The sequence below is a fragment of the Serinus canaria genome, chromosome 5, assembly GCF_022539315.1.
Source record: "Serinus canaria isolate serCan28SL12 chromosome 5, serCan2020, whole genome shotgun sequence".
Lineage (NCBI taxonomy): Eukaryota > Metazoa > Chordata > Aves > Passeriformes > Fringillidae > Serinus > Serinus canaria.
Window position 1 is genome coordinate 21,692,995 of NC_066319.1, and position 20,267 is coordinate 21,713,261.

The 20,267-nt window shown below is 41.4% G+C and overlaps 1 protein-coding gene across 1 annotated transcript; it reads left to right on the forward strand.

The window, feature by feature from the left end:
- The first annotated feature begins 1,290 nt into the window (after positions 1-1,290).
- On the forward strand, positions 1,291-19,148 carry ALKBH3 (alkB homolog 3, alpha-ketoglutarate dependent dioxygenase). The gene is made up of 9 exons (XM_030239920.2): positions 1,291-1,426; positions 2,758-2,870; positions 3,954-3,988; positions 4,868-4,915; positions 6,512-6,615; positions 7,687-7,775; positions 10,665-10,874; positions 17,336-17,434; positions 17,966-19,148. The coding sequence occupies exons 1-9, from the start codon at positions 1,357-1,359 to the stop codon at positions 18,056-18,058; spliced, it is 861 nt and encodes a 286-aa protein (XP_030095780.2). The 5' UTR covers positions 1,291-1,356; the 3' UTR covers positions 18,059-19,148.
- Positions 19,149-20,267: the final 1,119 nt, after the last annotated feature.

Here is a 20,267-nt window from a genome sequence, read left to right on the forward strand (position 1 = left end):
AAAATGTTTGTGGGTACATTCAAGTGTCTGATTGTCCTTTATTGTGAGTGAAAATTACTGTACTTTTACATGCCAAAAACAATGCTTATATTAATTTGTTTTTCTGGCTGTCATCTACCCCCTATCTGGGGTACTTTAGGCACAGCATCTCTGGCCAGATGAGGCAGGTGACTCTCCTGCTCTGCTCTGCACTTGGGGTGGCCTCACCTTGAATATTTTGTGTGCAGTTTTGAGCGCCACAGTATAAGATACAAAGCTACTGAAGAGGGTCCAGAGGACAACTATAAAGATGGTGAAGGGCCTGGAGGAGAAGCCTTGTGAAGAGCAGATTGAGGTGACTTGGTTTGTTCAGCCTGGAGGAGACTGACAAGAGACCTCATTGTGTTCTTCCTCACAAGGGGAGATGGCGTGGCAGACACTGATCTCTGTGGGACCAAGGGAACAAGCTGAGTCGGGGAGGTTTGGGATGGATACTAGGAAAAGGTTCTTCACCCCAAGGATGTTTGGGCACTGAAACAAGCTCCCCAGGAAAGTAATCATGGCACCAAGCCTGACAGAGTTCAGGAAGTGTTTAGCCAACACTCTCAAAAAGCACATGGTGTGATTTTTGGGGCTGCCCTGAGCAAGGCCAGTAGCTGAACTTAGGATGATCTTTGTGGATCCCTATCCAATTCAGGATATTCTATGATTTTACAGTGCTGATACTTTAAATAAGCAGAATACAAATTTTACTAGAACTGTTAAGCTGTTAATAAACGTTTATTCCCAGTTACCATTTTTCTAACTATTGAAGGTCTTCAGAAAGGTATGGCAGAGGAAACAGCATGCACATCCAGCTGGCACAGAGGGAGGTGCCCAGGTAAGGAGGTTCTCAGAGCCCTTGGTCCCCTTTCACGTGGTGTCAGGCTGCGGGTTGGGTTCCCACTCTCATGCCCGGAGGTCTTCTATTTTCCAAGCTGCAGCAGGGCATCACTAAACTAATTTTTTACCTAAATTTTACTTACACTTTAACCTAAATTACCTCAACTTTGATTTTGAATGTTTGATGGAGGTAATGTCTATTTAATAGCGGTCCACGTCCTTGGGACTACCCTGGGCACCTGTCCGAAAACAGGAGGGGGTTTCTGGTGCCGTCAGTCCCGTCCTTTGCTGGTTCCAAGAAAGTTTTTCTTGCCGGCGCCATGCAAGACGTGGGTTGAACTTTCACCCCTTGTGGGAGCGGGTTGCGCGGCGCTGCCTGCCGGGCGCAGGGCGCCTTTAACGGGAGCGCAGCCGCTGCGTGCGCGGCGGGCGGGCGGAGCCGCGGCCGCACGGCCGGGCCCAGGCGCGGGCGGGGCTCGGGGCCTTGGGCCGGCCATGTCGGAGAGGCGGCGGCGGGCCCGGGTGCAGGGCGGCTGGGCCGGCGCCTCGGCGGGGCAGCCCGCAGGTAAGGAGCGCTCACAGCCGTCCTTCCCGACGGCCGGGACTCCTCCACTGCCGTCCTGGGCGCGACGGGGCGAGCAGCAGGCAGGGGCGCCGGTCTCCGGCTGCACTTTCCGACCGCCGTGCGAGGGCCGGCCCCGTTCCCCCCGTTCCCGTCGGTGACTGAGCTGCCGGTGCTCGAAGCCAGCTGCCGGTGCTCGAAGCCAGCTGCCGGTGTTCGAAGCCAGCTGCCGGTGCTCGAAGCCAGCTGCCGGTGTTCGAAGCCAGCTTTTCAGTGCAGTTGGTGCCTGTGCCACTCGTGCGGCGTTCTGGCTGCGGGGCGCGGCGCAGGGCTGGGTTCTGACGCGCACGGAGAGCTGAGCGCGTCGGGCGCCTCTGCGGGCAGCTCGAATGAGCCCAGTGGTGTTTGGTGGAGCTGACTTCTCCAAGAACAGTCGGCACTTCTTATCCGTAAAACGCATTATGTGCCTTCCTTTGGCTTTTCACGGTGAAAACATTGTAAAATAAAGAGAAGTACTGAAAAGGCATGGAGTTAACATGGGTTTTTTTAGCAAACCCTGAAACCTAAGAGTGCAGAGGCAGAGGAGCGCTTTGAAGGTTTCCAGTGTTGCAGAAGGGACTGGTCTGTTTTTGCTCCAAACATGTTCCACTCACTTGATTATAGTTTCCATAAAGCTCCCCTATATCTGCAGACTGAGCATCCTAGGCAAGCTGATTTTTTTTAAATCATGAAAGAGAATAGCCAACTGTTGTGACTTGTGCATGTGGCCTCAATTTTCTGTCACAGGTGCATTTCATTGTTTGTATTCCTAAGGGGATTAAAAAAAAAAATCCCCATTGAATTATGCAGAGTGAAGACTTTGTGTTCCAGGCCCATTTTAAAACCTGTTTGCATGTGTAAATAAAACACCTGAAGTGGTGTGCCACAGTTGCTCTTCTGCTTTCTCCCTGGTTTAAAAATTCTGTTTTAATAAAAATATTTTTGTAGGGTTTTTTTTTTTCCCTAAGAAAAAGAATACAGAAGGAAGCAGCTTAACTGCATGGAGCAATTTCTGCTGGTGTGTGATAGGTGTTTGTTGAAGAATTGAAAAGTTACAGATGTCATCCTTTCAGATAAAAGTACATTTTCAGTTTTGTTTGTGGATGAATAACAAATGTATATAAAAAAATCAGTTCCTGTGCAATTTTGACTCTTAGGTTTGGCAGTTTTCTGAATTCTCTGCCAAGCATAGGAGAATACTCCAAGGAATGATTCCCTAAGTTTTCCCTACTATATTTTTTAGTATGGTGATATTCAATTCATGTGATCTTTTGTTCCTTCTTTCTTTGTTTTAGCACCTAAGGCAGCTGTGGCCAGCAGCCTTGCCCTGGCAGGTGTGAGACCAGCATGGAGACAGAAAGACCAGCCTCACACTCAAAAGCAATTTGTCTTTGAAAAGCCATCAGAGGTAAAACTTCCAGGGCAACTAGCAGAATCTCATCTGTTAAAAAATTTCATATGATAGGTAACAATTATTTGTTTAAAATCTGAGCTTTGAGCTTTTGCTAAGCAGTTGCTAATTGTTTTGTTTATGTAGGGAACAGAAAGTTACAGTCCCTCTGTTTAGCCTGTTCACAACTTCTCTTTTTTTTAGAGAGCCAAAAGAGTATGTTCTACTAAATATTCAGTCTGCCATGTCCTAAGCATGTTTGGGCTCTTCTTGTTTTCCTCAGGTGGGCATCTGTCCTAACTTGTTACAGGGACAGAGCATCGTATTTGTTTTGTAGACTTTATATCCCATGATGAAGGATATTGTGCTCTGTGCAGTGTATGGGAACTTCCTTGCTTGGAGAAAAAAATAAGGCTGTCATCTAGGCTTGGAAGCCTTGAAGATGGCCTGGGAAGATTTTTTCCCCTCTGGCAGAGACCTGCTGTCTATATTGTACTATATTTTGATGCTCTTGTTGACTCAATGCAGTAACTCCTTGCAAATCAGAACTCCACTGAGCTCAGAGAATAGAAGCATAAATCCCTTAGACAACCAGAATGATAGCCAAGGCTGGATTAAGCTCCTCTGTCTCTTAACAAAATACAGCTGTCTCAGCTGTGCAGACAGCTTTACAGTGTAAGCTCCTGCTATGTCTGATCTTTCATGTTTTGCTCATTTGACTGAGGTCTGCAGTTTGTTCATGTTTCTTAGGGTTGTTCTGAATTTTTCCTTATATAAGGATATTTTTATAAATATAAAAATAAGAATTTTCTTGATTGCAGTTGATAAATACCAAGTATTATGATGTCTAAACAATTGAGAAATCAGTGTCCTTTAGGGGGCAGTTGATGGCTAAAAACCAGCTTGCAGTGATAGCTGCATTTGAGAGTTTCTGGGACGAGGAGGGAGGGGCTGAGCTGTTACTCCTTCCCTCTTGCCCTGAGGTGTGTTTTTCTCACTAGCTTATCAGTGTGTGGCTTCACAGAGTCACTAGGGATGATGTTGGACTGGAGAGTGCCGGATACTTTAATATTCACTGTGTGCTGTCTCCTTCCCTTTCAGGTGGAGCGCAGGGTTCCTGAGGCAGGTGTGATAGAGTGAGTACCCTGCTGATTTCTCTGCACTTTTTCTGTAGTCGTGGTCGTGGTCGGTAAGAGTAGAAATTGTGGCCTTTTAACCCTTTTATCATGAGCTGAATGTGCTATCAGGAGAGCCCAAGCCTGTTAACTGGTTTTTATGCCTTTTGTATAGCTGGGAAGCCAGCAACCATGAAGAGTTGAACATTCTGGTTCAGCACAATTGCCAGTATGTCTCCTTTGGTTAGCAGTGTACGTTTTCTTGGGACAGTCCCACTGTAAACTGTGCTAGAAATTACTTACTCTGAAATGTACCAGAAATGTAGCTGCTATGGCACCTTCTTTCAGGACTCAGAGAAATAGCTGATAGTAAGTTTCATAGTGAAGCTGGGTATTTGTATGTCACTCACCCTTTGTGTTGAAACGGGGATCTTCCCAGGATGACTTTGGCATGAAGCATGACAAAGTGTGGTGGTGTATGGTGGAGTTAGAGATACTGAAAACCCAGCTTGGTTCAGTTTGGCTGTCTTGGTAGAATTTTCTTTCTCAGTGTACCTGTAAATGCAAACATAGTGTTCTGGGTGCAGTCATGTATGGTTGTCTTCCTTTGGTTCCCTGTGACATCCCTCTTATTTTGTTCCAAGAGCCCTAAAACTGTACTGAGCCTTTGGTGAAGGGAAGGACAGGAAGCACACACAAACTCATTTGCTTCTGCAGCATGCCTTGCTGCCTTACTCTAACCTTTATGTCCAGGACATTAGTTCTTCCCTTTTCTAACTTTCTTTTCTCTTTTAAAGAAAATTTTCCCTAGTCCAGGTCTGCAGCAATTCTAGTCTGTGCTGCTCAGTCAAAGATAATTTGTTTGTCTTTCTGAATGCTCTTTCCTTTCTTCATCCTCAGCAAGCCTGGTGTGTATGAGCTCAGCAAGGGACCAACTGGCACTTCTAGGTAAGTAGATGAAATGTTGTTTGCTTTTGCTGGGTAATGTGGTGATACTCAGCTTTCTGCAGTCCAGTCTCTGCAGAGGGTTTTGACTTCAGCAGCTGCACATGGCACTTCCTGTGCATCATCTCTTTAGAGTAGTTCTGGAAATACTTTTGAGTGGTACATAGCAGGGACTGAGATGCTCTGAGCAGCCCTGAAGAGAAGGAAAAGAAACCTCTTGACATGTGGTGTGAACTGCATCCGGTGTTCTTTTAGAATAAGAACAAGGGGCTGTGTCCATTTGTGTCATGATTCACAGTAAGTTGCTATGTGAATTTGGATCAGTATTCCTGTGTTAGCAAGTGTGTGATGTCTGTTGAACGGTTAAGAGCACACCAAAACTCATAGCTGTAAGTTAGAATTGTTTTAAATAAATCTAATGAAAGCATTTAACTTTAGGCAATTGTGGTGACCTCAGGATGGTCCCTTGTGCTTGTATGCCATGCCTTAATTATTTCAGCTTCAGGACACTTCAAAACAAAACCTACTTTTTCTGTGATTCCTACTAACTAAAATACATTTTACTTTGCTGACTTATCTGCAAAAAAATTCAGTATTAAACCTCCTCTTTTGAATTTGTCCTTGGCATTTTTTCCACTCTTAATAAGTTTTTATTGAGAGTGGAAAAAATGCCAAGGACATAGTAATTTTTTTGTGCATTTATTTAATTTCTTCTGATTATTGTATTATTTTGTTTTTGTGCCTTCATCTTAGTTTCTTCTGAAGATGCAAATAAATCTTTAAAGTATTTTGAAAAGTAAAAGCTTTGACCAGCTGGAAGGAGACAGGATACACAACTGGGTTATCCTCCATTTTCTGGAGTTTGTTTTCATAATACACTGATGGAATATATATATTTCAGCAAAGTTAATAATCAGATTTGCATTTTTTTAACACCTTTACTGTATACTCTTACTGTGACATCTTTGGGGCATGAAATACTTGTGAGAGTAAGCTGCTGTTAGCAACATTCCTACTCTGCAGCCCACCACAGTGGTTGTAATTCTTGGGTGACTGTTAGTCCAATCAGAATATTAGACATACATATGGAAATGAAAAAACAGAAGATATTAAATACTGTCTTTATACTAAATACTTTTCCTTATGCTTTGAAAAAGAGAACAGGAATGGCAGTAGGGATAAAGGGCTGTCAAATTCTAAGTGATGTAGAGATGGTGAATAAAGGGTAATTACTTAATTTTGGTTGTATTGCCATAATCAGGTCTATCTGATTTATCAGATTTAAAGTTAATAGCAGGGAGAAGGATGCCATTTTTCACAGCATATGGCTGATTCTGGAATTTATGGTATGTTGCTGGTTGTCATATGTTTTTATAAGTTTTGAAAGAAATTACAGTGGGGTAAGACTCAACAGGAGCCCTTCTGTTCTTTCCTTCATGCCTGTTTTTGGTGTGGTCAGAAACAGGATACTGGGCTTTGACTTTTGATATGATGCATTGCAGCAATTTTTACCTCCTTTGGGAATCCTGGAAATGAAAATATTTTCCCAAAGCAGAAATAGAAGTGTATATTCCTTCCATTTTTCCTTTCCATCCTTAGGATTCATTTGATTCCTGGCTTTATTGACTCAGAACAAGCAGACTGGATGTTTGAGCAACTCCTCCAAGACATCCCCTGGGGGCAGCGAACTCACATCAGGCAGGGTAAGGAGTGTATGGCCACCTTTTCAGGTCATTCACTGGTCAGTTCCATAACAGAATCTGTGCATCTTTAGAATTGGTTTTCATTTTCAGTCCGTGCAGGTTTTCCATGCATATCTGAAGACTACTGCAGCTTACTTTTTTAGTCTCTAATACCACGTTACTATTGCCAGCTAAATGAGATCTTTCCAAATTAAAATTGCCTGTCTTAAAAATCTTGGAATTCTACTGTTTCTTCTGTCACTTCCAGTTCTTTTTCTCACTCATTTTTTAAGATTTAGTCTGGCCACCATCATACAATTTCCCAGCAATACTTAAAAACTGTGTTCCTGGAGATTTTTTTCATGAGGTATATTTTTTGCCTCTTTTACTGAAAATCCCAGGAGAGCATGTTCCTTTTCCTTTGGCTTTAGTTACTGGTTCCAATATGCAGTAGGTGAAGAGGCTGCTATTCTGGGTTTGTTCACTAAGGGGCACCTGTTCTAGCTAAATTTCACTTTCAATCAGGAGCTGATGTAAGATAATGTATCAGAGCAGTTACTGGATGGGACTGGAAAAGGTCTCCAACGTGTGTGTTTGTTGGCTGGCAATAAAGGGACAGTATAATGGAGAAGGTAACCTGTCAAGCATGAGAAATAGTTGCCAAGATAGCTTTTTCAGAAGCCAGAAGTATTTTTAACCTGATGTTTGTGTTATGCCACAGAGCACACACACATTTGACAGAATATTGTGTTCAGCCTTGCTACATTTTTTTACTGTAGTGTCCCAAGGATGCTACAGTCCTTTCTACTTCACCCTTTCCAGTGTATCCATCTGCATCTTGCAACTTATACCAGCATACTGGGCACCAGAACCAAGTCCAAGGTTTTGGCAAGGTAATTCCTCTTCCAGATGCACACCTGATTTTGAATAATTTAATTCCTTCACTTGAGTTCATTATGTTAAGGGGCTGCTTTTTAACTTTAGGTGAATGGACAATCTCTTTTTGATCAAATTTCTTGGCAGAATTGCATTATCTTTCCATTTTCACATTGTTTGATAAGGCAGCTGAGAAAGTCTTCCTGTTTTTTTCAGAAGTATCTTTTGAGGAACCACGGCTTACATCCTGGTATGGGGAACTTCCTTACACATACTCCAGGATAACAATGCAGCCAAATCCAAATGTATGTATATGTTTGTATGTGTTTTATTATTGTCTATAGAGAAATCCTTTGCAGAGATCAAGAGACAAAAATTTTCTCTGTCCTCTGTTCTAGTTATCTAGAGAATCTGTTAGCATTTCATTTGTGATCAGCAGCAGGTTCTGCTGGAATGTGGTCAGTTTTATACAATACACTTCTGAGTGAGTTGTCTGAGAGCAGTGTGATTTAGTTGCCAGATGTTGCCAAGGGGAGGTTACTACTCTACAGTTTCAAGTTTTGCTTTGGGTCGCTGAAGCTTTGTACAAAACTCTGAATTGCTCTGTGTGACTTATTCCAAGCACCTTTGTATGGGAGGTTTTACTGCACACAATAATATAGATTTTTTAAATGTAAAGATACAGTAACTACTGAAATAGTTACTTTCAGAAGCACTTAGATTCAATACTGCTTTAAATGAAAGTTTAGGCATATTTTGATTCCTATGTGGATGCTATGAAATTCACACATCTGTGAGCTGCTGAGCAGCTCATCTGCTCAGCTACTCCAGATTGTAGCATGTAATTTTCCACACTGTTTTGGAAGAGTTAAAAGCCTTGTGAGTGACTCAGTGATGTTTTGTTCATGTTTTCTCTCCCTCCCCCCCCTCTCTCTCAGCCTGTTGTCCTATCAGCCTGTCTCTTGGTACTGCTTTGTTTAAAATTTCCACAGCAGTAATTAGGTGTCACTGTTGAAAGCTGGATAGCTGAGAGAAAAGTGTCCCAAGTCCCAGAACTGCTGCCAAAGTGGGATGTTTGGGAAGAGTTGGAAAGGTGCTATTTAACATGATGAGTTGTGAAGATTTTGTAGTCTCAAAATTACTGTAGTTAAAAAAATTCTATGGTCTATGGAACTTGTGGTGGAAAAACAAGCATTTCTTTGGTACTCATTTGTGAAATACTATTTTAAATGGGCTTTTCTGAAAGCTGAATGGCTTTAGGGATTGGAAGTGCCCTCACAAAATCATTCTGTTGTACACTAATGATTTAAATCCAGTTCAGAACCGCCTGTTGTGAAATCCATTGCTGTTCAGAGACTGGATAGAGCCCATATACCCTGAATTCGAGGTTTCATTTCAGTTTTCATCAAGTTCTGAGTTAGCACTCATTGAGCCACTGGCTTGTTTCTCTCATCCAAAAGGAACAAGGCCCAAATGAGTCACTCAGGCTGTGGTTCTGTCTTTTATTCCGGAATATTTCTGCTTTTTACTGAGAGGAGGAAACTCAAGCCGGAGGTGAGATGCACTGGAGAAGTTGCACAGCTGGAAGCCAGCCCTTCCTCAGCTGCAGGTTGCCCATAGGCAGATCTATGGGTACACTGCACATGGACACTGGTATTTCACACAGCTTTGCAGGTGGGAATACCTGCAGCTTAGAAAAGTAGGGAATGGTGTAAAGAGTACAGTCCCTACGTGTAGAATAGGGTCTCTAGCACAGAAATATCCTGAGTAAAATGTAGTTTAGTGCACAGCTTAGCCAAAACTGATTACTCCCTTAAACACTTGATATGTAGGAGTAATTAGCTTTGTGCCCCTCCTTTTTTTTTTTTTTTTTTTTGTAAGAATTGGTGTGATTGCAGCACTTCTAGATGTAATGCAGTTTGTGCCTCAGTGATTTTTGCTATGAGAAAATGTTTTTCTGTAAGCAGTGATAGAGTTGTTTCAACAGAACTACATCCACTGCTGCAGGTTTGTAGTGGGCTTTCAATTACATTGTAACATTCATTGTATGGTAACATTTTAGTAATACATATTTCTGTGATGGGAGTTGAAGAAATCTAGTCCTGGTTGGTCACTGAAAAGTGCTCTCAATAATTCCTGTTGGACTCCTCTGCACATCAGGCAGCCCGGTTGCAAAGCAAACTTTTTTTGAGTGGTATTACTGCTTTCCTGACATGTTCCATAACTGCAAGCTATGTTTACCTAGAATTAATTATTCACACGATTCTTAATTGTTGAAGGCATGACTTAGCTAGAAATACCCCATTAGGGAAAGGTGTTATGTTGAGGTCCCTGCAGTGTAACCAGTTAAACACAGGGAAGCTTGGAAAGAAGGTAGTACAGCCTTGTTTATTAGAGATGGATACTAGAAAATATTCCCAGGTGTGTGTTGCTTCTTCTGCCAGTGGTGCATTTGGAGATTTGGAATCAGTTTCTTATCCTCTCTTGCTCTCTGTTTCTGCTTATATAATGGGCAAAAATTCTGGCCTACATTGCTTTGGTTTTTTGTTTGTTTGGTTTTTTTTTCTTTATATATTTGTGAAGTTCTTAAAAGCACTCTGACAGATGAAAGTCATGATGTAACTTCATAACATGAAATAAGTGGACTGAGTTGTAATGGAATGTACAGAGCTTCCCCAGGCTGTGAGCTCAGCAAGATGATAGCAAAGGGAAGGATGAAATCCAGGGCCAGTGACATTGGTTTTGTGACCCACTGAAGAGTTACAATGTCAAAGTCCAAAGCCCAAGAGGTGATGAGTTGAGCTCAACAAGCTGTGTTAACAGAGTGGGGACAGAGGGCTGTGTTATGCCAACCATTTCCTCTTGTTCTCTGTCAACAGCTGCAGGCAATTGAGAGCAGTGTCATTTAGTCACGGATTGCCTCCATTAGTGTGAAAGGCAGCCTGGCTTCGGAGTTTTAAGAGATGATTTAGTACTGAGTGATGGGTAACGTGTGCATATTTCGGAGAAAGCTCCTCCCATTCCTCTGCTCTACTAAAAATATCATCAGAATTGCTGTAATTTGTTTGGTTTTAAGTTTATTGTGAATAAAGTGCAGTATATTTTGTTTCTTGGTGGGTTTTGCCTTCTGTCTTGCATTACCTGCCCCTGGCCTGTGTTTGTGGCATTTACATTTCCCTCTGTGCTGATTGCAGTGGCATCCTGTGCTGAGCATGCTGAAGGAGCGCATTGAGGAGTTCACTGGCCACACCTTCAACTCTCTTCTCTGCAACCTGTACCGAAATGAGAAGGACAGTGTGGACTGGCACAGTGACAACGAGCCATCGCTGGGGAAAAATCCTGTCATTGCCTCCCTCAGCTTTGGTGCTACTCGGACCTTTGAGATGAGGAAAAAACCTTCCCCTGTGAGTGTTCATACCACACTGAGAGACCCTTAGAGCTACTAATAGGTTTGTTGTTTTCCCCATTTAAGGAAACTTAATTACTGAAGCATTTCAAAGTTAATGAAAGCACTAGTTAGAAGGGTCTGTGGAATAAGTGTAGGGCTCAAGGAATCCCTCCCGTGGGCCATGACATTCTGAGGATGGGGATGGGAGCACTCTAACATCTTATGCAGCAGTGTAGTGTGGTGCTGCAGTGAATTGGAACCTGGGCATCCTTCTGCCCAAATAAGGACTTTCTAGTCCTTAAAATGAGATCAGTGATGCTGCAAGTGGACTTACTCTTTGATTCATTTGCACAGTGTTCCATTTTCTTAAACTCAGGACAGACAATGTTATGTAATGCAGAGTGTATGTGGGGTGAAGAGCAGTTCTGACTACTCTTGTAAGTAAAAATCCTCTTAACAGTGTTTGCATTTTGACGTGTGTGTATTCAGATTGAGGGGCAGTGAACAAAGGGAAGAAGCTAATTTCTTTTCCATGAAATGCCTTGGAAGCTGTCACATCATACTGGCAGGCTAAACAGAGATCCTCTACTTGGATAAGGAGACCTGTGGAGTATCCTTTTGGGAGTTAATTGGTGATTCAGTAGTGAATTCTCTTTCTAGATGAAGTGCTGTGCATGAAAGTGCTTTGTTTATAAGTCAGCTTAAACTTTGCAGTTCATATTTATCCAAGTAAAGGATTCACATGTGTTAAGAATACAGGCCTTATTTTAGAGTGTCCTGTTTCAGATGAATTTTTTGCTTGTGCAGTCTTTGACTACTTTGGAAAGAAGTTTGCCAGCTGCTTGTGTTGCTATTTATTCTGATTAGGTAGTACAGAAAGCAGAGGTGATAATTACCAGCCTACAGGAAAACTCTATGCTGACATACTGAAGCCTGCCCATCAAGAGTCACCTTGAGTCACCTAGTCTGAACAGCAAAGGTCAGAAATTGAACCAGAATACAAATAGTTTGTAGTTTTCACCAGATCTCCAATTTGTAAATTCTTTGTTGCCTGAAGTGAATTTAATCTCATGCTCTCCTTGAGCATGAGATCACATAGCCACCAGTCTGTTATGTCAGTGAGCATAGCATGAGTAAGTATCCCTGATGCTGTGTTGATAATAAAATGTCAGCTGGAAAGTTTATTCCTCTAGAGAGCTGTAAATGGTGCTTGGATTCATTGCAGAAGTGCCTGTGTTTTCCATCAATCAGAACAGAATCAGAATAAAATACGTTTAAACTTCAGTATAAACTTCACAGGTTCTCTTTTAAAAATCAGTCCTAGTTCTTGAGTGAGATGCCTTTTTCTATAGATTTTCTGAAAAGACACCCACTATTAGCAAAGGGGAAATTCAGTCTGTGCCATTTGTACTTGACTGTTTGAGCTGTATTGCACCATTTCTTCCCTTTTCTTCCAGAGATGGATGGTTTTCTATAGATGTATCCCTCAAGCTCTCCTCATTTTTTTTACACTTTTGACCTAATATTTCTGACTAGCTGAGTCTTGCTAGCTGTGAAGTGTATTCCTTTTGCAAGTGATGTACCTTTTTTCTGAGGTAGAATCCCCATGTGCAGATCTTTGGAATAGTTGCTATTGTGTCCTGTGCCTAAGGGAATTCATACTTAATAATTACATGGCACACATTACGTATTCTTTGTACATTCCCAAAGACTTAAGTTTCCTCAGAGCATCCTATAACAATAGATGCTTTGCCAAGTGGGAGTTACAAGAGGCTCTGATGGAAATTACAACCTTTCAGGCTGTACCAAAGAAGTAATTTTCATATCCTATTGTACTGTAGCACTCTCTCTTTCATTAACAGAAAGTTAAAACTGATTGTAGATCTTTGAAGTTTGATCATTCCTTTGTTAAAAAGCAAGGTACAGGAAGAGGAATGTAATCTAAGGAAAAGGAATTCAGATGAACAGTCATCACAGGCATTCAGGCTCTCCCTGGTTTTAGCATCAACCAGTATCAGTACATTGGGTTTTCCAGAGTTCATCTTCATTGAGGAGGGAAACAGAATTTTCCTCCCAAAATTAAAGCTCTTTGAGGGCCAACACTGTGCTGGTTCAGATTTTTGGGTTTCACAGACCTTCATTTCCCTCTGTTCTTGTAAGTGCTTTTAAGCATTTTGAGATGAAAGTTATAATGAACGTACAAGATGAGAACATCACTTACGGTAGAACATCACTGTGGATAAATGGTCCTAGGAAAAAATGTGGTTTTCTGTATGGGATCATGTATTGGGTACAAAACTGTATGTACCACAAGGGAGGTTGGAGCTTGAAGGGCAGTTGAAGAGTGCTAGATCAGAGCTTTCAGAGACTTCAGTTCATCTTGGTATCTCTACAAATATTTTCTAGATTATGTCTTGAAATGTGGATGAACCTGATAGTGAATAAAATCCTGTTTCTCTAACTGAAAAGATGACCAGTTGCGTTGATGGGTTGCATTTTCTGTGCATGTTTGTGTGAATTTTGACAATTGTCTGTTAGTAACTCTGAAACAATCACACAATCTGAAATCTTTTTTCACTTGGCAAAAATGAAAAAAAAAGTTACTTAGGTTTAAATGTTCTTTTTATTATCCTGAAAATTGTTCTAAGGTGAGGGTATGGAAAAGTTCAGTCCTCTGTTTTTCTTTTTGGTGAGCACTGTACTGGATAAGTCTTCATCATCTAATAGAGGATAAAGGAGTGTAGAGACATGCATAGACTATTTGTATCTTCTTAAACAAGCATCCTTTGTGGATAAGTAGAAATAATTCTTACTGGGATTTCAGCCCTGTGCGTGTTAAAAAAGCTGCAAATACATTTGAGGTGTAAATTCCTCCCTGGAATAAGGAGACTTCATGGGAATTAACTCCAGAAAGAGTTTTATTTTGCCTGCTGGAATTTTTAAGCATTCTTTTTTCTAAATACAGCCTCTTCTGTTTATTTGGACCAATTACATGATAGCAGCTGGTATTTTTCCTTTGCTTTAAATGGTTTCTAGGGTTTTTTCGATGCCTACTTCATAGTTGAAAGTCTACAGTGATGTGGTTTCTTCTATTTTCTTCTTCCAGTTCCAATACATTTCTTTAACCTTGCTCCTGCTTTCTTGTTCCCCCTGCCCCCATCATTGTAGCTCCTGCCTACACTGAAATCAGGAGACAAATGCTTTGCTTTAGAGCTGTGATTCATACACAGTTCACACAGATATTGGTTGAGTCAGTGAGTCCTCTTGTGCTTGCCTACAGCCTGAGTGTCACCACTGTGGCACCGTGACCTCCTCCCATTCCCCACACAGCCTCAGCCCCCAGGCCCACTTGGACATGACTTCATCCTCCCAGTTGAGAGGAATTGGTTTCACTCTGTGGGATTGGGTGTTTCTGTTCAGCCTCACCACCATTTCTCCATTGCTTGTTCACTGCTCAACTCTGAGGCAGTGCCAGGTTATCTGACTGTGTCCTCCTGGAAGCTGAGTGGGGAATGTTCCTGTGGGGGGGAGGGTGATGCCTGATGCCCCACCTTCCACTGGGAGGTACCCTGGGATGGGTGGGGGGGGTGCCATAGGGACCAGCTGGGTGGTCATCCAGCTAATGGCCATGAGAACTGTGGAGGGAGTTAGAAAGCCAGCTGTCAGCTTGATCTTCTTCCATCTCTAGTCAAGGAGACTGATGGGTGCTGGGGAGGGAGGGAGCTTCACACCTGTTAGACCATAGCAGGACGCTCTGGTGTTCAGAGGATCAGCCTTGAGATGGCTCTGTCCTTCAAATGAATCCCTGAAGCACAGTCCTTTTTTCCTAGCAGAAGGTGAAGATCTCCTAATACTTCTGGGAACAGCAGAAAAATAACTCTTTGTGTCATAACAGACCTAATTGAAGATGAGTGTGGGAATCTGGAGCATGGTAGAAGGAGAGATTCAGATCAAGATGAAGTGAGTACATTGGCATGAAAGAGACTCACAGACAGTGCTGGCTGCAGAGGAGGAGGAGGTGTTGTCCACCAGTATTGGCAGGGCTTGAGAAGCTGTAGACAAGCAGAGAAGAAGGGAGTGCTCAGCTGCAGGACTGAGGGAGTCTAGAGGTAGGCCAGTGTATTATGTGAGGAAAGGGCAGTATAACTGATATTCATTATTACTGAATCTGTAAGGAACTGCAGTGAGGGTTTTGTCAGAGACAGTGAAAATAAACATGTTAAATGCAGAAGTAATGGTAGGTGAGACTGCTTTGTTGTGGAGGAGGATGTTTATACAGCTGGTGATAGAGATGTGTACTGGAAAACAGGGATACAGTCAAGATGAAATCTAAAAAATACAAGATTTGAACTTTGGTAAGGATGATTCTCTTGGTAAAAGGTTAATAGGTGAAGCAGAAGACTAGAAGTCAGTATCCTCCATGAAAAATGCTGACTTTTGCAATGGAAAATTATTTTGCATCATTTGGCTGTTTAACTGCCTTATTATTTTATATTCTTCTACAGGCTGTTTCCATTTACTTTTCCTTATAAAAGAAGATTCCTCTACACTTTCCAGAAACCATTTTCTACCACTATGGCAATAAACTTTCCTGAGACTTAAGAAACAAACTTGAGTGATTTATATGGATTTATACTAGATCTTTTCTCATTTTGATTTTGATAGCATTTCAGCAAAACAACCTAGATGGAGCCCAGGAATTGTTATAGATTTTGTATTCACAGCTTCCCATCAACTCACACTGAGTTTTCCTTATTTATTAACTGTAGTTACTGTAATTAAGGATTTTTTAAAAAAGTTTAGCCAGTGTACTTGAATAGTGTAAAGCTTGGATTGTATTGTATGTGTAACTCAAGATTATGAAGATTCCAATATATTAAAAAGAAGACTATACCTGTTTTTGTAATCAGGTGGTTTTGTGGTACATAGCTAGAGTTACAAAGTGAACATAAAGAAGTCACCTGATGCACTTTCCACGTTTGTTACCAGGAAGTCTTTTCCACCTTTGATGCCAAAAATAAATTTCCTTCATACATTTCTTGACCTCTGAAAGTCAAGTGAGTTCTCTGTATGTCTGACTTCATCTCTACAAATAAAAGTCCTGAAAAGAGCTTTGGTTGACAGTAATGAAACATAAAAAAGTAAAAACTTTTTGTTTAACTTCACTGGTTTTGCAAAACAAATGGACATTAAAATCTCTTTTTCTAAGTAAAATGGAGTTCAGAGATGTCCCATTTAAACCAGAAAGTAATTGCTGTTTTTACATACTGACTTTTCTAAGCCTAAAGGATGTTTTCTCCTAAATCATTTATTGTAGCAGAATTCTTTTTTAATTAAGATGAGCAAGAGATAAAAATAAGCCCACTGTTGTCTATCACAGAGTGAAATGATGTAATCCTCTGAAATAGAAAGTATATGTGCAGTGACATTTCTCTGCTTTTCCTCAGCAGTCATTTTTATAATACCTATTTTTGAAATGTTTTCCTCGTTTCCACTGACGATAAGAAAATGTTTCTTGATACTGACTTGATACCAGCCAAGCTCTTTGCATTTCAGGAAGTGCAGTCCTTTTTCTCTCTGCATCTTATGTATAAACACACACACACTCCTAGTTGGTTTTCTGAAAATCAAACTCGGGTTGGACTAGCTTAGGACATAGTTTTCCCAGTATTTGTTACTCTACCTCATTATTTTGAGCTTTTCAGCAAGCTGTGAACTTTTAGAAGGACAAACCTCCTTCAAGTTGGACTACTACACACTGAGCAGTCTATAACTGATTTAAAGTTGGAAAGGATAGGGCAAAGCAATAAAGAGTTGCTGTTCCCAGTCAGTGTGGCATGTGGGAGACCACTGCTGGGGTGTGTCACTATGTCTAGTTGTTATATTTGAGTTTTAAAATAGTTGCACATAACCTAAAGGCTTAACAAAGGTTTGAAAATTATTTGTCGTATAGTCTAGTATTCTGTGTTGCTTAGTGATGATTAAGACAACTTGTTTTACTAGACATTACAGGAAAAGGAGATTTTTATTTTTAAAAAGAAAAACTCTTCCTCCAGCAGCTAGTGCCATAGCAGTATGTAGTGTTGTAACAAGAGAAATTCAGAAATTCAGAATACCAGGAAGATGTTACTTTTGATGAAGTAGTTAACTGCTGGAATCTAGGATGGCTATTGTAGAATGTCTCCACACTGAACTGTTTAAGATGTTTCCACAAGGTTTGCAGCCTCCCTCCAGAATTTTGCACTCATTGGTTTTTGAACTTCACCTGTGGCATCCAGCCAGTGAGATACAGTGGCTTCTTTTCATTGTTAAAATGCTTGGCTCCTGGTCTTTATATGAAATACAGATACAGAGACGTTTACTTCTTGATCTTGGAAGAGCCTCCTCCCTCACAGGCTTTTTAAGCTCTGCTGTGAAGGACTGGTTTTCTACCAAATGCACATGCCTGCTTCTTCAGTGTCTGATGTTTCTTTTTAGGAAGAGGATGGAGACTATACTTATGTAGAAAGGATTAGGATCCCACTTGATCACGGGAGTCTGTTGGTGATGGAAGGAGCCACCCAGGAGGATTGGCAGGTAAGAACCCCTTGACACTGTTTATGTGCTTTACTTGCAGTGCAGTTGTCCAGATATGCTGAGGCACTCCCCATGCAGGTATGGGATATTCTGCTTCCAGTGGCACAGTTTTTTTCCAAGACATTAGGATTACTTTCTGCCTGAGAATTTGAAAGCACCCACAGAAACAATGGGTTTGTTTTCATGTGCCAAGTAATGCAGTAGGAATCAGTTCAGCATTAAAGCTTTAATGTTCAGCAATGAAGTTCAGCAATGAAGATTGCAGCCTGCAGTGAAAAGAACAAGATCAATATAGAAATTTAGAATATCAAAAAGTTGTAACTTAAGAATCCTACAGTAATGTACAAAGACTTCTTGTTTTCAGTGGCCCTGAGCAGTTAGAACCATTTTTTACAATAGCTAAGTGTTTAGAAATATGAATAAGAAGCCATCACAGGAAATGAAGGTTTTAGTCATTGTTTGATTACCTGTATTTTAAATGTACAAGCTCATGCTTTTTTTTTTTTTCCCCCCCTCTAATGCCACTTACAGCATCGAGTGCCTAAGGAGTATCATTCTAGAGATGAACGAATAAACTTGACATTTAGGATCATTTATCCAGAACCTGATGGAGTTTGGAAGTGAAGAGCTACTTTGGACATTGTTGGATATACACCCACAGCAGATCTAGAGCCTAGATTGCTCCAGATTTAAAGGAAGCCTTACAGAAACAGAGTTCCATGAAGTCATGGGGAAAAGAGTTTTTGTTATGAAGACCTTTGGCAATCAGAAGCTGCCAGTGTTATGTGGACAGAAATTACATGTTATTAGATGATACTAAATCACAGGATTTAAGTTTGTGAGCAGTGATTATTCTTAAAAGGGCACAAAGCAGATGAAAAATGTGAGAGGTCCCAACTGGAGCAGACAGATGCAGTGAGCACATAGTTTGCACCTTGTCTTGTCTCTCCTTTACTCCCAAGTTGTGATCTCTGTTGGAAGTGATGACAAAGATGGGATTCTGTGATGCAAAGCCACCTCTGTGTCTCTGTACAGAAAGCTGCACTTGGGGATGATCTCTGGGTATTACTCATTTCACCAAAGGGTGGTGCACTGCTTTTTATCTGTAGGTTGCAGAGTCTTTTCCAGTTAAGCAATCAGTTTCATAACTTAAATAACTACTTGAACTATACTGGTGTCTAGTGGAACAGAGGGGTCACAGCTTTCTTCTGCCTTGCACTCTGTGGTCAGACTTTATCCTAACTGTCTATCCATGTAGACAGGACAAGGCAAAGGCAAGCAACAGAGACATCTGACGACCCTACTTCTGGGTCAGTGCATATTGCATTAAAGAATATCACTCTTGAGCCTCTCTTATCTCTTGAGCCTGTCACAGATCAGCAGTCAGCACCTCAGACCAGATTCCAGGCTGACTTGCTGGAATCCTTCAAGCTTGCCTGCTGCGCCTCACCTGCTGCTGGGAAGCAGTGGGCTCATGACTGCAGTCTGGATGTTAAGTCAGGAGTGCTGCCTACGTGATTAAGTTCTTACTGCAGCTAAATAGTTCTTACTGCATCACTGTACAGGATCAAATCCTGGGTTTGGTGCATCTTCACTGCCTGCCTGCAGTAGGATCTAAGCACAGGTAAATACTCTGTGCCTTGCAATACGTTAGCTTTGTTAAGCAAGCTAATGTCCGTCTTCACTGTAAGAATAAATTGGTGTTGGGAAAATATCTGTATTTTTTTAGCCAGCATTTATTGTGTTTTAAGTTATTTGGTAAGCAGCCAAGTTATTAATACTCAGTTATGCTTATGTTTTAATGTTATTGATGACATAAAGGACATAAATTCCTGAGTGAAATGAGCCATTTCACTCCCTGTGGTCTGAAATTGGGCAGAATCATTTCCTAGAAACGGCTTCTCTACCTAAACCACCATACATTATCCTTCTAAAATGAATTAATGTTACTAGAAAACTTAACTTCATTATCTAATGATGTCTCCACTTTCATCCCAATTTGTACAGAAATGTTTTTGGAGTATTTTTAATGTTATTTCTTTGCATTTGAATCTTTTGTCTAGGCTCTGTGATGTATTTCATGGGAATCAGGGTTGAAGGAGGCAGACACTTACTTTTATATTTACTTTCTTTGAGTCATTGAAGCTTTGTGCACATCTCTGTATGTGTGTCCAGGTCTTGCAGTCCTGACAGAGAGTGGGTGTCCTTAACCAAGGGACAGTGCTAATTTGTCAAGGTATTCTGAGAAGGCAACACTTTTGCCCTTATCAATTAATGCAAGCTCCATTTGTTTTCACTGTGTTAAGAGCAGCCAGGCTGCAAGAAAGAGTAGGAGATGGGGATGAGTTGGAAACTTTTAAACCCCCAAACCTCAGCCTGTGGAAATTGCACCTTATTTGAATTCAGTGAATCTATGGCACATAACTAACGGCAGGGCCCTGGAGAGGCTGATGCTTTTGTGGAAGAGCAGTTTTTCACCTCCTTTTCTTGGTTTCAATTTGTAATGTTAGCAAATTTTGGTTTAGTTTCTTCACTTCCTTTGATTTGGGAAAAGACCAAGTTTTCCTCTCCAGAAATAAAATGATTTATGGGAGAAATGTTCCGTCCCCCAGTGCTCCATTGTTGCTGGAGACTACTGCATTCTGCTTTCTCTCACGTGTCAGCTTCACTGTATCCAAATCTGTTTGACAGTGAGGAGAAGGCATATGGCATCATTCCCCAGCCTGTCCTGTGTGTACTGGCTGCAAGGGGAACAGTTGGCCTAGGGGTCAAGTTTCTTTGTCAGCTGGGAGCTTCCTTCCTTCCCCCACCTCTTCACCAGAAAAGTCAGCTA

Coding starts and splice junctions, on each gene's coding strand:
- ALKBH3 (XM_030239920.2), top strand. CDS start 1,357: ATGTCGGAGAGGCGGCGGCGGGCCCGGGTGCAGGGCGGCTGGGCCGGC. Junction 2,871..3,953: donor TCTTTGAAAAGCCATCAGAG/GTAAAACTTCCA, acceptor CTTCCCTTTCAG/GTGGAGCGCAGGGTTCCTGA. Junction 10,875..17,335: donor TGAGGAAAAAACCTTCCCCT/GTGAGTGTTCAT, acceptor GTTTCTTTTTAG/GAAGAGGATGGAGACTATAC.